Genomic DNA, 12,911 nt, shown 5'->3' on the forward strand with positions numbered 1-12,911 from the left:
AAACCAGACTGCCAAACCCATGCTCTTGTACCTGCGTTGTTAAACATCCATTCAAATCAGATTGTGTAATTCTAGAAAGAAAGTAGAAAGAGTATCATCTCTGATGGGTCTCAAAAACAAACCTCCTGGCTAGAGAGAAAGTAGAAAGAGTATCATCTCTGATTGTGTAATTCTTCATCACTGTAATGCAAACATGAATCTCTCAACCGCATAGCAACGATAAACTCTTTGAAACCAAGATACCCTTGTCTCTTAGCATCTGTAATTGCCCAGACCTATCAAAGAAGGAAGCTTGAGAGGTCTCTTCGAAGGCGTTTTAAGTGTTTTGTAATCGAGCATCACAGTCCATCCACTCCCATCGTCCGCTTCTCTCGTCATCACCTTCTTGTAGAATCTCTTCCCCACGATCGACCCCGTCATGAAAGAAGTCGGAATCGTCACCGAATCCGAATCGTTGTTCCGTCGTGGGTTTGGACTTTGGAGCTTTCACGAGGATGGGCTTCTTGTTTTCCTTGTCGAACGTGAACGGACTTTAACTCGATATGCCCCATGCCCTCCTAAAAAATCCCCGTATGTCCCTTTAATATAATATTAGATTCTGACCCGCCCTTTAAAAAGGCGGGTATATTTTTTCTTTAAAATTACATAATTTATTAATTTTTTATTTGAGATTTTGTATGTATATTCTTATCTCACAACATCATTTTATATTTCTTATGTATTTTATAAGAATTAAATTTGTTGAATTGATGAGACATAAGATTTACTTGGTATATTTTAGACTAAATCAATAATATATATTTGCAGGGGTTTTAATAGTTTTTATCAATGTTTTTATATTTGATCTAGACTCGTGGTCGAACCGGTAAATTAGGTGACCCGCACATAATATGGTTCAGATTTAGTTGTAACAATGCTATTAATATTGTAAACAAAAAAATAAAATTATAGTTCCTACTTTTATTAAAAATAGATTTAATCTTATCTAATTAAAGGTCATTTAGGCAATCAATCTCAATTTTAATTGTTATTTTGAAAAGCAACCATTAAAAAGGCTCATAGTAATTTAACAGTTTGTTTTATTGTATTGACAAAATCAAAGCCCATGACCAATTTTTAATCATGGACTCATGGTTACCGAATAAAGAGGGCAATGACCAGTATCAATCAAATTATATGTACTGATTATGTGTTCAAATATATATGTTACATTATTTCGTATCAAATTTTATAAAGCTTGAAGTGGGCTGATGGTTTGAGCCGGGTTTTAATGGCTTGAAGTAATAACTGGTTCGAATAATTGCTGGCCCTATTTTATTACTTCTTCGAGTTTGGCTTAATGAGTGGTAAATTACAGTTTTGTCCCCGTCTTCAACCTGAAGAAGAAAACGCTAACAGGTTTATACGAGTCTGATGGTTTTAACATCTCATTTTTGATTGGATTTAACAAATAAGTGATGGACCCAGCCTTAATCATCATATTTTGAGGAAAATTAAGATTATTTAAAGTTTTCTTAACCTTTCGGATTTTTAATCCTTTCATCATTTTCTTTTTGCAGTTCTTAAGTTTGTGTCAAAATCAACAGATGCAATTCATCGAATTAACACAAAAACAAATATTATAAAAAGATTTTCAACGTTTCCCGTCAAGCATCTTTGCTTGGTTCTTGAAATAGGCGATATAAGCAGATGAATCGAAAGAGAAGTAGGAGGATTTGTTTTAAAATAAAAGGATTTACTGGGAAGAGATAAAAGATGCATAAAAATCTGTATGAGATAATTTAATCGTGGGGATCGTGAGATGGGGGACCAAAATACGATTGACCATTTTACCGTTAATGAAGGGCAAAATTCTGTTTGAAAAACCAGTGGCAATTTTCGTAATATACCATGGTAATATAAGGTTAATAGATAAGGTGATCCTGTTTTAATAATATTGACTAGGTGACCAGTCCGCACAGGACATAAGAACATGATCGGTCCACACCCTGTGTTCTCTCTCGGTCCGTACCTCACGAAAGAGAACACAGTAACGTCAGTATGAAGAGGCAGATATTGTGTGTATGTATAATTGCAACATCACAAAATATTTTGTGTGTTTACGAAGATACTTTCATTCAAAAAATAGAGTAAATAGTGTATATTTTGAAAAGTAACAGATTTTATATTATCATTAATTAGAATTGTATTGTATATGTTTCGTAATTCTTTATTTTAGGTGAATAATATTATTTTTCTATAAATAATAAACAAACATTTATGTAGACATATTAAAAGAAAAGATAATAAAAATCAAAATATTATCCATAAATAATATAAATTATGAAGTACATTTCTCGATAAAGAAAGCAAATTCAATTAGAAACTTGCAAAAAATTAAATAAATTTTGTAAGCAATTTGACGGGTTAACATTATTTGATAGATTTATAAATTTCTAAATTTTATTGAACATGAAATAATATTAAATTGACATACCGTCATCGGTCTCCTAACTCATCACAACCCATCTGGCAAATACAAAAAATAAATAATTGTAGCAGTTTATATATTTTAAAATTTGTATTTGAAAAAAAAATAGATTAAAATTACGTACCGTGACTACGGAATATTCTGAAAATTTTGTTGTAGACAACATTCAATGTTTTTGTCTTCGGCTTCCCTTCTTTACCAGTTATTAAGATTTTTAATCCAGATCTCGACTTAACTCTTGAAAGTGCAACTTTGCCTTGAATTTTGTAAGCATTTTATAAATTATTTTAAAATTATGATAAATTTATTCTTTAAACAACGATAAATAATTTAAAAATAATATTAATAAATATTTTTGGATTTTGTAATATTTAAAATAGTTATTATATAATTATATTCGAACACAATTCATCAAAGAGAGGATAAAACTATTATAATTATTTTATATAAAATTTCGTTCATTTTATTTTATAGGTTATAAATATTAAAAGTAATAAATAAAACATTATTAGTCTTTCAATAATTTCGAGAATAGTTTCCATAAATTGTTATTTGTAATATTCGTTAGATTATATGGCAAGTGATGTTAAACGTCAATAAGTTAAACAATTCTTCCATATTTGGAAAACATATATATATATATATATAACAATGACAAATTAAATGGTAGAGTATGTAAACACCTGTTTTCTACCAGCGTGAGTTAGAACACCGTTGTATTTAAGAATCATAAGGGCCTCTACAGGTCTTTATTCTTCGCCTTCACCATCTCACTTCAGCGGCTTCAGTTGAACCTTCCTGTATATCCCTGAGAAATTTCCTCCCTGCACCATTCCAAAAAATTCTCTGCTGTGAGAAAATGACCTCATGAATTAAATAAAAAATGCATAATGCTAGCTTACTTATAAGATAGTATATTCAACAAAAAAAAATGATATAAGATAGTATTACTAAATAATACTATGTAATACTTTCCCGGACAATATTCAACAAAGAGAGAGAAAGTACTAAAGAACCTCTTCAAGAACTGCTTTAACTTGGCGAAGCTTCTCAGCATGTTCAATCAAGGTTTTCTGGATCACTATCACTCTCACGACCTGGTCTACATATAAAAAAAGGAAGACCATATTGTCGTTACCAGTATTCAACACATGAAAAAGATAGACCAGACATGCTTTTTGGAGACAAGACACAAAGAGTTGAGTTCAGGGGTCTAAAGATGAGGAGCCTTTGCGTCTAAACACATTTTTCTTAGCACACAAGCAGCATTGTCGTAATACTTTAATAGTATGAGAGGAGAGATTTGTGAATAATACTTTAAAGAATGAAAAGAAAATGTTTGTATTTTAAGACCTTGGGTGTCTCCTATATATATACAGTCGATTTATTCTCATATTAATAATTTTAATATTTTGCACAATAAATAATAAAATCGTTTAAAGAAATATATTAAATGTGTATTGTCAAAAAATGATTTGTATATGATATGATTTTAACTTGCGCAAGTAATCCATATTAGAGAAGTAAGTTATTAAAAACAAACAACCTAATTAAAAACATTAAAATATTTTGTGAATAAGTTATTTGCATATTTAATGATTTCAACTTGCACAAGTAATCCATATTTGAAAGGTAAGTTATTAAAAACAAACAACCTAATTAGTAGGGGTGAGCACTTTAACCGATATCCAAAGTGGCACCCGAATCCGATCCGAAAAACACGAACTGAAATCTGAACCGAAGTAGCAAAATACCCGAACAGGTATTGAATAAGGAGAGATTGAATACCCGAATCCAAACGGATAATACCCGAACCCGAATGGATATCCGAAGATAACCGAACATATGTATAATTAATCTTATATTTCTAGTTTACATCTCTCATTTTATATAAAATATTTATATTGATACTACACATACTTTAAGTTCATATGATATACATACAATTACGAAAAAAATGATTTGCTACTCACTTAAAATGCATGTCAAGTTTTTTATTGAAAAAATTAATAAAAAGTTACATCCGAAATTTAAAAAAAATAACTAAACTAATGTCTTTTTAGTTTTAAAATGTTATGTCCAAATCTATTAACTATTCAATCTATTAAAAATAAAAAATTAGTTAACTGAAAGTTTTATTTTTAAATATGAGAAACTTGAGAAATGATAATTTTAGTTTTTTTTTTCAAAATCTAAATATCCGAACCAGATCTGAAATACCCGAACCCTACCCGAAAACAGAAATACCCGAACGGGTTCTACACCTCTATACCGAAATACCCAAAAATCCGAAATACCCGATCCGAACCCGAACGGATACCCAAGGCTAAACTAAATCGATAATTACTATCCCCTAGCTATATATGAGCTTAACGAAATCGACAATAGTTTTGGGTTTGTCTACATAAGCGATTGATTTAAATAAATAAAAAAAGAAAAATTCAAAAAAAACCAGCCAATAGAATTATAACGTTTTTCCTAAGAAGCTCTATATGAGTGTCAACTCAGCAGAAATCACTAAAGTGACTTTTCTTTTAATGTATAGGGGGATAATTTATTTTTTATTTTTTTTAAATGGATAATAAGGCTAATGAGTGGCTAAAGACGAATTGCTCCTTGGTAAACTAGAATATTTACACAGCCCAATCTAAAGATCCGACCACCCAAACCCAATCACCAAAACCGACCCATCTAAAGCTAAAATGACCGCGTTTCGTTCCAACTTAACCCATTGAAGCCCTCCGACAAGAACAACTGAGAACGTATTTGTCACTTTCTATTCCCTCTAACCAATTTTTTTCCAGAGAAAGTTTTTCTATAACGCTTTCTCTTCTTCAATTTGTGAATAAAAAAATTGGAACTTTCGATTCGTTTTTTCTTCTGTTCTTTCACTGACCGACAAGATATCAGCCGGGACGTGGAGAGCCGCTGAATCCTAATTATCAGTCGTACCAGCAGAACCATCAGCAGCAACAACGGCAAAAGTGGTCACATCGCGCTGAAAACGATAATGAGTCAAGAAGACGACGTCGACGTCACTCCTTTAAGCCACTGTCAAACTGACTGGCTTGGGGCCTGGGGGGAATCCTTTCTCTTATCCTCAAGGTATGAATCTCTTCTCGTTACTGTCTACCCTCTCTCTTCACTATCGGTTCACAGCGAGAATTGAACATAAAAGGTCTTATCTTTGGGCGGAGAAACCAATAGTGACTGGTTTTTGCAGAAAATTGGTCAATTTTGGGTCGAATCTAACAATTGTAAGTTTTATGTGTGTTTGACTGATAGCAGAAATGGCGACAAAACAACTTATAGTATCACCAGTTACTGTGTCAGCCAAGAGCTTAGCCTCGCTCAGAGTTTCGAGTGCCAAGTTTGGAACTTTGAAACCAGGCACCCTTAAGCAGAGCCAGTTCTGTTCTTTGGTTGTCAAAGCTGCTTCTGTCGTTGCTCCTAAGGTACGTACTACTTGCTCATTTGATTGAACATGTGAAAAAACTTATCTGAATGTTTGGATTTGCTGTTTCTATAGCTCTGGCCACATGAAAAAAAAAACATAGCTTTAGGTTATTTTTACAAGCTTGGTTTGTAAAGATATTTGGATGCGTTCCTTCTCCCTTAGTTATGAATTATAAGTTTTTGATTGTTTCTTGTGTTATTTACAGTACACTTCAATTAAGCCATTGGGAGATAGAATTTTAGTGAAGATCAAGGAGGCAGAGGAGAAGACAATGGGAGGTATCTTACTTCCATCTACAGGTAGGAGGCAGAGGAGAAGACAATGGGAGGTATCTTACTTCCATCTACAGGTCAATCGAAACCTTAAGGAGGTTAAGTCATTGTTGTGGCTGAAAGGGGAATTATTGGGAAAAACAAAGTTGATATCACTGTCCCTATAAGTAAACCTCACAATCCCCTTCAAGCCGCTGCTCTTTCTTCGTTTGCTTCGGTTTCATGCTAATATTGGCCTTTCTTCTTATGGTGTAGACTGGAGCACAAATCATTTACTCCACAGGTACGCTGGAACTGAGGTGGAGTTCAACGATGTGAAACATCTCATTCTTAAGGAAGATGATATTGGCCTTTCTTAGTTTTTTATCTTTTATTTATGTATTTATGATGTTATTTAAATATTTTGGATGTTTCAAATTTGGTAGGATAATGCTTTTGAATTTTTAAAACTTGGTGTGTTGCATGGATTTACTAGGTCTGCTATGCCCAAAAATGAGTTAGTCAGATAACTGGATATATTAGGTTTACTATGCCTAAACCCACTATAAAATGAAATACCAAAAATGATTAACACATGTAAAACACTAAAATATATAATATTAAAATAAGGGAATTTTTTTAAAAGAACAAACAAATTTCACATGTAAAACGTGCAGCCGTCATAAATAGATTTAATATTATATTTAACATTTAGTAATTCATAGTAATCTTCAAGGAGATAGTAATACTACTTTACACATAGTAATACTTTGACCATTTTTACGTTTATCTAGTTAAACCATGACAAAAGAGAAATTTTTGTAGTAAAACCAATGATTTTACACTATGATTATTGGTAAAGAAAACATTTGCATCAAAAATTAGCCAGAAATACGTATTTTGTTATATTCTCCTTACTATAGTCTAACAATTCACCTACTAACAATGAAAGTTAAGGAAGTTTTTTTTTAGAAAATGATAAGTTTTCTTAAACTATTGAAAATAATCACCAAAAATAGTTTTAAATATACATATTTACTATATACGTAGTCTATTAACATAAATATATGGGTTCTATATACTAAACATACGTACTACTTGCAATATATACGGTAGTCCGAGTAACACATAATAAAACCAATAATCTTTGTAATCCGACGTACACATAATAAAACTAGTAATCCTAATAGTCTGAATTACACATAATCCTCTTTGTTTATATCATTGTTGAACTCCACATGTGGAACACTTTGCTCATGATTAACTTGCAGTAGATAACCAAAAATGTCTTCATCATTTCAGATATATGATGACGTATTGGAATACAAATACCATTGGAAAGTAACTAAGCTTCGCTTCCATCTTAGATTCATCTACCTTTAACTTTCTGCAAATACGCTCAACCAAAGCAGAGTATGTGACCTCTTCCACTGATTTCTTTAATACAATCGTTTGAATTTCATCTTCTCCTTCACCATCTCTCGATATCCATTTTATTTCAGCCTTATCCTTCATATAATATTTCTCGTATTCAAAACAAATGATTGTGCAAGGCGGTTTTTGCATTTTTCCTGAAATAAAATAGAATATCATTAGAATTATCATTATTAAGATGCTTAGAATTAATTCTCACCCGTATAATATTCTCTTACTAATGCTAATTTAATTCAGTACAATACATAGTAATACTAGAAATACTAGTAAGAAATAAAATACAATAATCCTAGTATTTCCAGTAAAACTATTTTGCCTTAGTAAAAGTAGTTATACTAGTAATACCCAGAACTTATCCTTGTACTAATTAATCCGCTTTAAGGACGATATTGTTAGGATTTTACATTACCCTTGATATATAATTCATCATAAATGAAATTACACACAGAAAATCATCAAAACACACATAAAATATATCCAAAATCTATAAACACAGTTTTCAAAATCTTTTTTAATCTATCATAATTTTGATTGGATCTTTTTTTTTTACACTAGCGGAGATATACACTTGTTTTAATAACATTTCAGCAAAAAAATCATCAAAAACGGACATAAAAATACCCGAAAGCCCTAAACACAGTTTTTTGAAATCGTTTTAAATCTCTCAAATTTTCATCAAATCGTATATTTTAAACACTATCCATGATATACACGACATTTTAATGTTATTTTACAAAAAATAAAATCATCTCAAACGAACAAAAATTACCTGTTTTAGGAGCTTCAAAATCGCCAATGGAGGTTGAAGAGAAGGAGAGAGTACGAGGAAGAAGAAGGTCATGTGGGCCAACTGAGCTCTCATTGGTTGAGGTATTATTGTGGGCCATGTAGGTAGTTGAAAATTGTTGGTTTATTTAATTGAAGAAATAAATGAAGAAAGGCTATTTTGGGAAGTGCAAGGATAAAAGGGTAGAGAGAATAGAGAGGGGACAATAAGAATTCATTTAGGGGGGTATGGGGTATATGGAGTTAATCCCCAACGTGAACGGAGATGAGGAAGAAGGTTCTGATGACTGACCATCAGATTCGGGTTTACGAGCAGACAACGATCTTCGTCGGATCAATTTGGATATTTCTTCTCCAACATCGATTTCTCAGAGAGAAAAACAAAAACAACTCGGAAGAGGAAGAGGAAGAGAGAGAAGGCAAAAAATTAGCCAATAAAAAAGTTACGCGTACGGGGTTTTTAGTGATTCCAATGGTGTTGGTTTAGGCAGCGGTTCTCTTCTTTTTTCTTTTTTTCCATTTTTTTTTTGGTTTTTTTTCAAGAACTCTCTTTTAAAACCTCTTGATGGAGGTAGTCTAAGAAACCAGAAATAAAATGCTCTTCATATATTTAAACAAGAAAATATTACATCCAAAGGTAATTTTGAGTTTTTATTAACATAATAGAGCAGTTCTCACTACTAAGGTAGTTTTCTTTAATCAAAGCCTACTTTCTGTTACAATCTAACTAAATAAGTGTCTAATACACTAACTAAGTGGATCCCATATATCTTTTTCTACATTTTCTTAGTTAAGAGACAAAACAAAGTGGACCCCCATGTATCTTCTTCTTCATTTCTTGCTTTTGAGTTCATTAATTTTCTTTTTGTTAAATGAATGTTAGTTTTCCAGAACATTTTTCCAGAAAATATGTTCATAATCAATATCTTTATTATCCAACATATCTTTTGAGATATGTCAAGCTATATCTCTAATAGTGGTATAATCATGGTGTATAAAATCTCTCTCTTTCAATGGATACACCTCTGTCTCAAACTCTAAGACGAGATTCAAAACTGTGGCACTGGTTCTGAAGCTCCGAAGGTGTCATCGCTGTGCTCCTTTTTGTCACAGCCACCACTTGTGAGAAGCTTGATAACAACAATGGTCAACTTTGACATTTGATGTTTGTCAGATCTTTTAACTAGTTTTTTTAATATAAAAAGTATTCGAATAAATAATACATCATAAAGAACCACATAATAATGAAAAGAATCTAACAAATGGGATATGAGTTATGTATCATTATTTCGATGTACACATAGATATTATTACTTCTATGTACACATAGACATCATTTACAACTGTGTATACGGATATAGTTACCATTACTTCCATGTACACATAGATATCATTTACAACTGTGTACACGTTTATATTTACAACTGTGTACACGAATATAGTTGATTTGACTCATTACTTCGATGTACACATAGATATCATTTACAACTGTGTACACGAATATAGTTATCATTATTTCGATGCACATATAGATATCATTTACAACTATGTACATGTTTCCATGGGAAAATGAGGAGTTATGTATCATTACTTCGATGTACACATAGATATCATTTACAACTGTGTACACGAATATAGTTACAATAGTGTACAAAATGATATCTTCACAACAGTGTACACATCGAAAAAGCCCACAACCACTCTGTCTTTAATGGTGGCAATTTTGTAAATAACATGTCTTCTTCCTTTTAGGTTACAGAAAACTCTACAACTTTCTATTCGAGCCACCATCAATTTTTTTTCACTTAATCATCATTTTCTTTGCTATTTTAACACAAAAACCTTACAAATCTTATTTAGATTAACCAAAAAACAATTAAATTTTTTTTCAACAAATCGAGTTTTAACTGATTTTAACCAAAAAATTTTGTCCATGTCCGCCAAATGATTCTTTGATTTCTGGCCACCACCCGGTTTTCGAACACATGTAAGAGAGTTACGACACATGACAATGTGGACGATTAGATCTTGTCTCCGGCGAGAGCTTGTCGACTTTTTGTATGACTCTTCACAAGAGAGAAGGACGAACAACATGGTTTCCTTCTTTTGCCATTAAAAGTCTTTTCATCCTCTTCATTCTCTTTTGTCATTAAAATCATTGTTTTCTAGATTTTTTATTGGAATTTCTCTACCATTAAAAATTATTTTTCTTTTACAGAAAGAAAAAAAAAAACAAAATTAAAAACTGTGGGATCCATTTAGTTTCAAGAAAGCACGTAGTAAGCTTGTAGTCGTGAAAATAACTCTTTAAACAAAGCCCAATATGTGGCTATTCTGTCCTCACACGCAAATTCAGCGCGTATAGCTTACGGGCGGCCCAAAGTAGTTGTAGTCTTGCAGTGCAGAGAGAGAGAGAGAGTGGAGCCAAGAAAGACCCTAATCTTTTTGAAATGTCGTTGACAGCCATCGGTTCCGGTGAAGAGCCACCGTCAAAGAAGCTAGCAATAGAACCTACGACCAATCTGCCACTCCCAGATGAGCTAGTATTGGGTTGCTTCGCCCGCGCCTCGAGATTGCCACTACCCGATTCTCTCACTCGTCTCCAAGACCTTTCGTTCGCTCACTTCTTCACCGGAGCTTTACCAGACCCGATCTCTACTAAACCGCACCGAGAAACTGTCTCTACGTGTGCCTGCAGCTCCCTAATGACCCTTGCCTCCGCTGGTTCACTCTCTGTCGGAAACCCGACAAAGCCCTTAACAACAAGAAAAAGAAGAAGAAGAGTTCAACAAGTGGCAATGTCTTGGGTCAGGTTCGGATTCTCGGTTCTCCTCCTCCAGTGGAATGGTCAAATCTCGTAGCTGTTGGTCATAAGCTCTACGCAGTCAGAGATGGGCCCTGCTCTTCTGACGTCTTCTTTCTCGACTGTCGAACACACACGTGGGTTGAAACTCCGAGCTTGAGGCTTGCTCACACCTTTCCAGAGTGTGATGGGATGATTATTTTACCAGGCGGCTCCGAGAGCCCAGATTCTCTCAACTTTGTGCAAGTGTTTGACGTAAAGACACAAACTTGGAAGCCCGTGCCTCCCGAGAAGAAGATATTCAGACTCAGAGATTTACAAGGAAGGGCTTACCAGAAACAATGATGTAGCGGCGGGCGTCGTCTCGTAGGTGGCTTGTGGTTGCAAGGCTAAAGGATCGTACAGTGTCCGTAGAAGGGTCTGGTACTCTCTGTTTGATAGAGAAAGCATTCTATCGATATGCATCATCCAGTGGGGAGCTACTTTGGTCTAACCGTAGCACCGAATCAGATGTTTGGAGGAAAGTTAAAGGCTTGGAAGGACTGCCTAAGTTTACCCGATAGCAATGTTTATCTGGTTGCAAGTGGTGGTAAGTTGGTGGTGTTTTGGGATAAGTATGTCCCTGCACGTTGGGTATAAGGAGAAGATGATTGTGTGTGTGCAGAGATTTCGCTGGAAACGCGCAGCAGTGAAGAGGTTTGGGGAAAGGTAGAGTGGTTCGATGCTGTGCTTACAGTTCCAAAGTCTTACAAGTTCGTGTATTCTATTGCTGCTACCTTTGAAGGGAATGAATCAGGTTAACTACTCATGAGACAGGTTTGAAGGGAATGAATCAGGTTTTGTTTTGTTATTATGCACTTCTTGAAGTTATGTCATGTTTCTTGTAAATGATTAAGCTTTTTATGTAACTGTGTATTTGATTTCAAACTCTTTAGGCTACTCTTTGATGAATGACTCATGAGACAAGCGGCTTTCAACAAAGATACACATCTACTGTTTGTTCTCATTTGTCAATGACCAAGTTGCAGAAGACAATGTGGTTTAATTAAAGCTTGCGTTCATCTACTGTGTTATAAAAAATAGTTCTAACATATATTGTATATGACTAAAAATTCACTTATCACTCTTCATCGTAGACTTAATATTATTTATTTATTCTGCTCAACTTCAACTTTTTTCATCAAGTATATGTTATTCTCTAGACTTGGAACAATCCATAGCAAATATCAACTCGTCGATGAATCTTTCAATCGCAACAAACGAAGATCCACCGTCCATCATAGCCTCTTTTGCTGCTTCCGCAATCTCCTTCAGTTTCTCCTCGGCACATTTTCACCCTCCATTAAAGATCGGACGGCTCTAGCGATTCATCAGCTTTCACTATTTCTCCATCTGCCAGCACGTAATCCAAACGCATCTCCAAGGCCAAACCAAGCTCCTTCACCATCGTGAACGCGTTTAACTGCTGTTCCGCGTACATAGGCCACGTGGCGATTGGGAACGCCGAAACGCAAACTCTCAAGTATGAGTTCCAACCGCAGTGAGACAAGAAACCTCCGATTGCTTTATGGGCCAGAATCTCAACTTGTGGAGCCCAACCGCACACAAAGCCCAGATTCGAGACTCGGTTCATGAACCCGTCCGGTAAAATTTCGATCGGGTTCGGGGTACTCTCTTGGATCTGTCTGAATCGACAGAGACGAAATCTGC

General features: G+C 34.1%; 1 protein-coding gene and 1 pseudogene across 2 annotated transcripts; both read left to right on the forward strand.

The window, feature by feature from the left end:
* Positions 1 to 5,192: 5,192 nt before the first annotated feature.
* On the forward strand, positions 5,193 to 6,648 carry LOC106434096 (20 kDa chaperonin, chloroplastic). 2 transcript variants are annotated; one of them, XR_001286690.3, is made up of 4 exons: positions 5,195 to 5,575; positions 5,759 to 5,925; positions 6,133 to 6,366; positions 6,455 to 6,648. XR_001286690.3 is itself a non-coding variant. In XM_022719349.2 (3 exons), exons 2-3 carry the CDS (start codon positions 5,761 to 5,763, stop codon positions 6,364 to 6,366), a joined length of 399 nt encoding a protein of 132 aa, XP_022575070.2. In that variant the 5' UTR covers positions 5,193 to 5,575; positions 5,759 to 5,760; the 3' UTR covers positions 6,367 to 6,648. The 2 variants fall into 2 exon arrangements, 1 of the variants encoding a protein (XP_022575070.2); XM_022719349.2 differs by having other exon boundaries at positions 5,193 to 5,575; positions 6,133 to 6,648.
* A 4,058-nt stretch (positions 6,649 to 10,706) lies between these two features.
* LOC106434113 lies at positions 10,707 to 12,029 on the forward strand (annotated as a pseudogene).
* The last annotated feature ends 882 nt before the right edge of the window (positions 12,030 to 12,911 follow it).

Source organism: Brassica napus, unplaced genomic scaffold (assembly GCF_020379485.1).
Source record: "Brassica napus cultivar Da-Ae unplaced genomic scaffold, Da-Ae ScsIHWf_3045;HRSCAF=3843, whole genome shotgun sequence".
NCBI classification, from domain to species: domain Eukaryota; kingdom Viridiplantae; phylum Streptophyta; class Magnoliopsida; order Brassicales; family Brassicaceae; genus Brassica; species Brassica napus.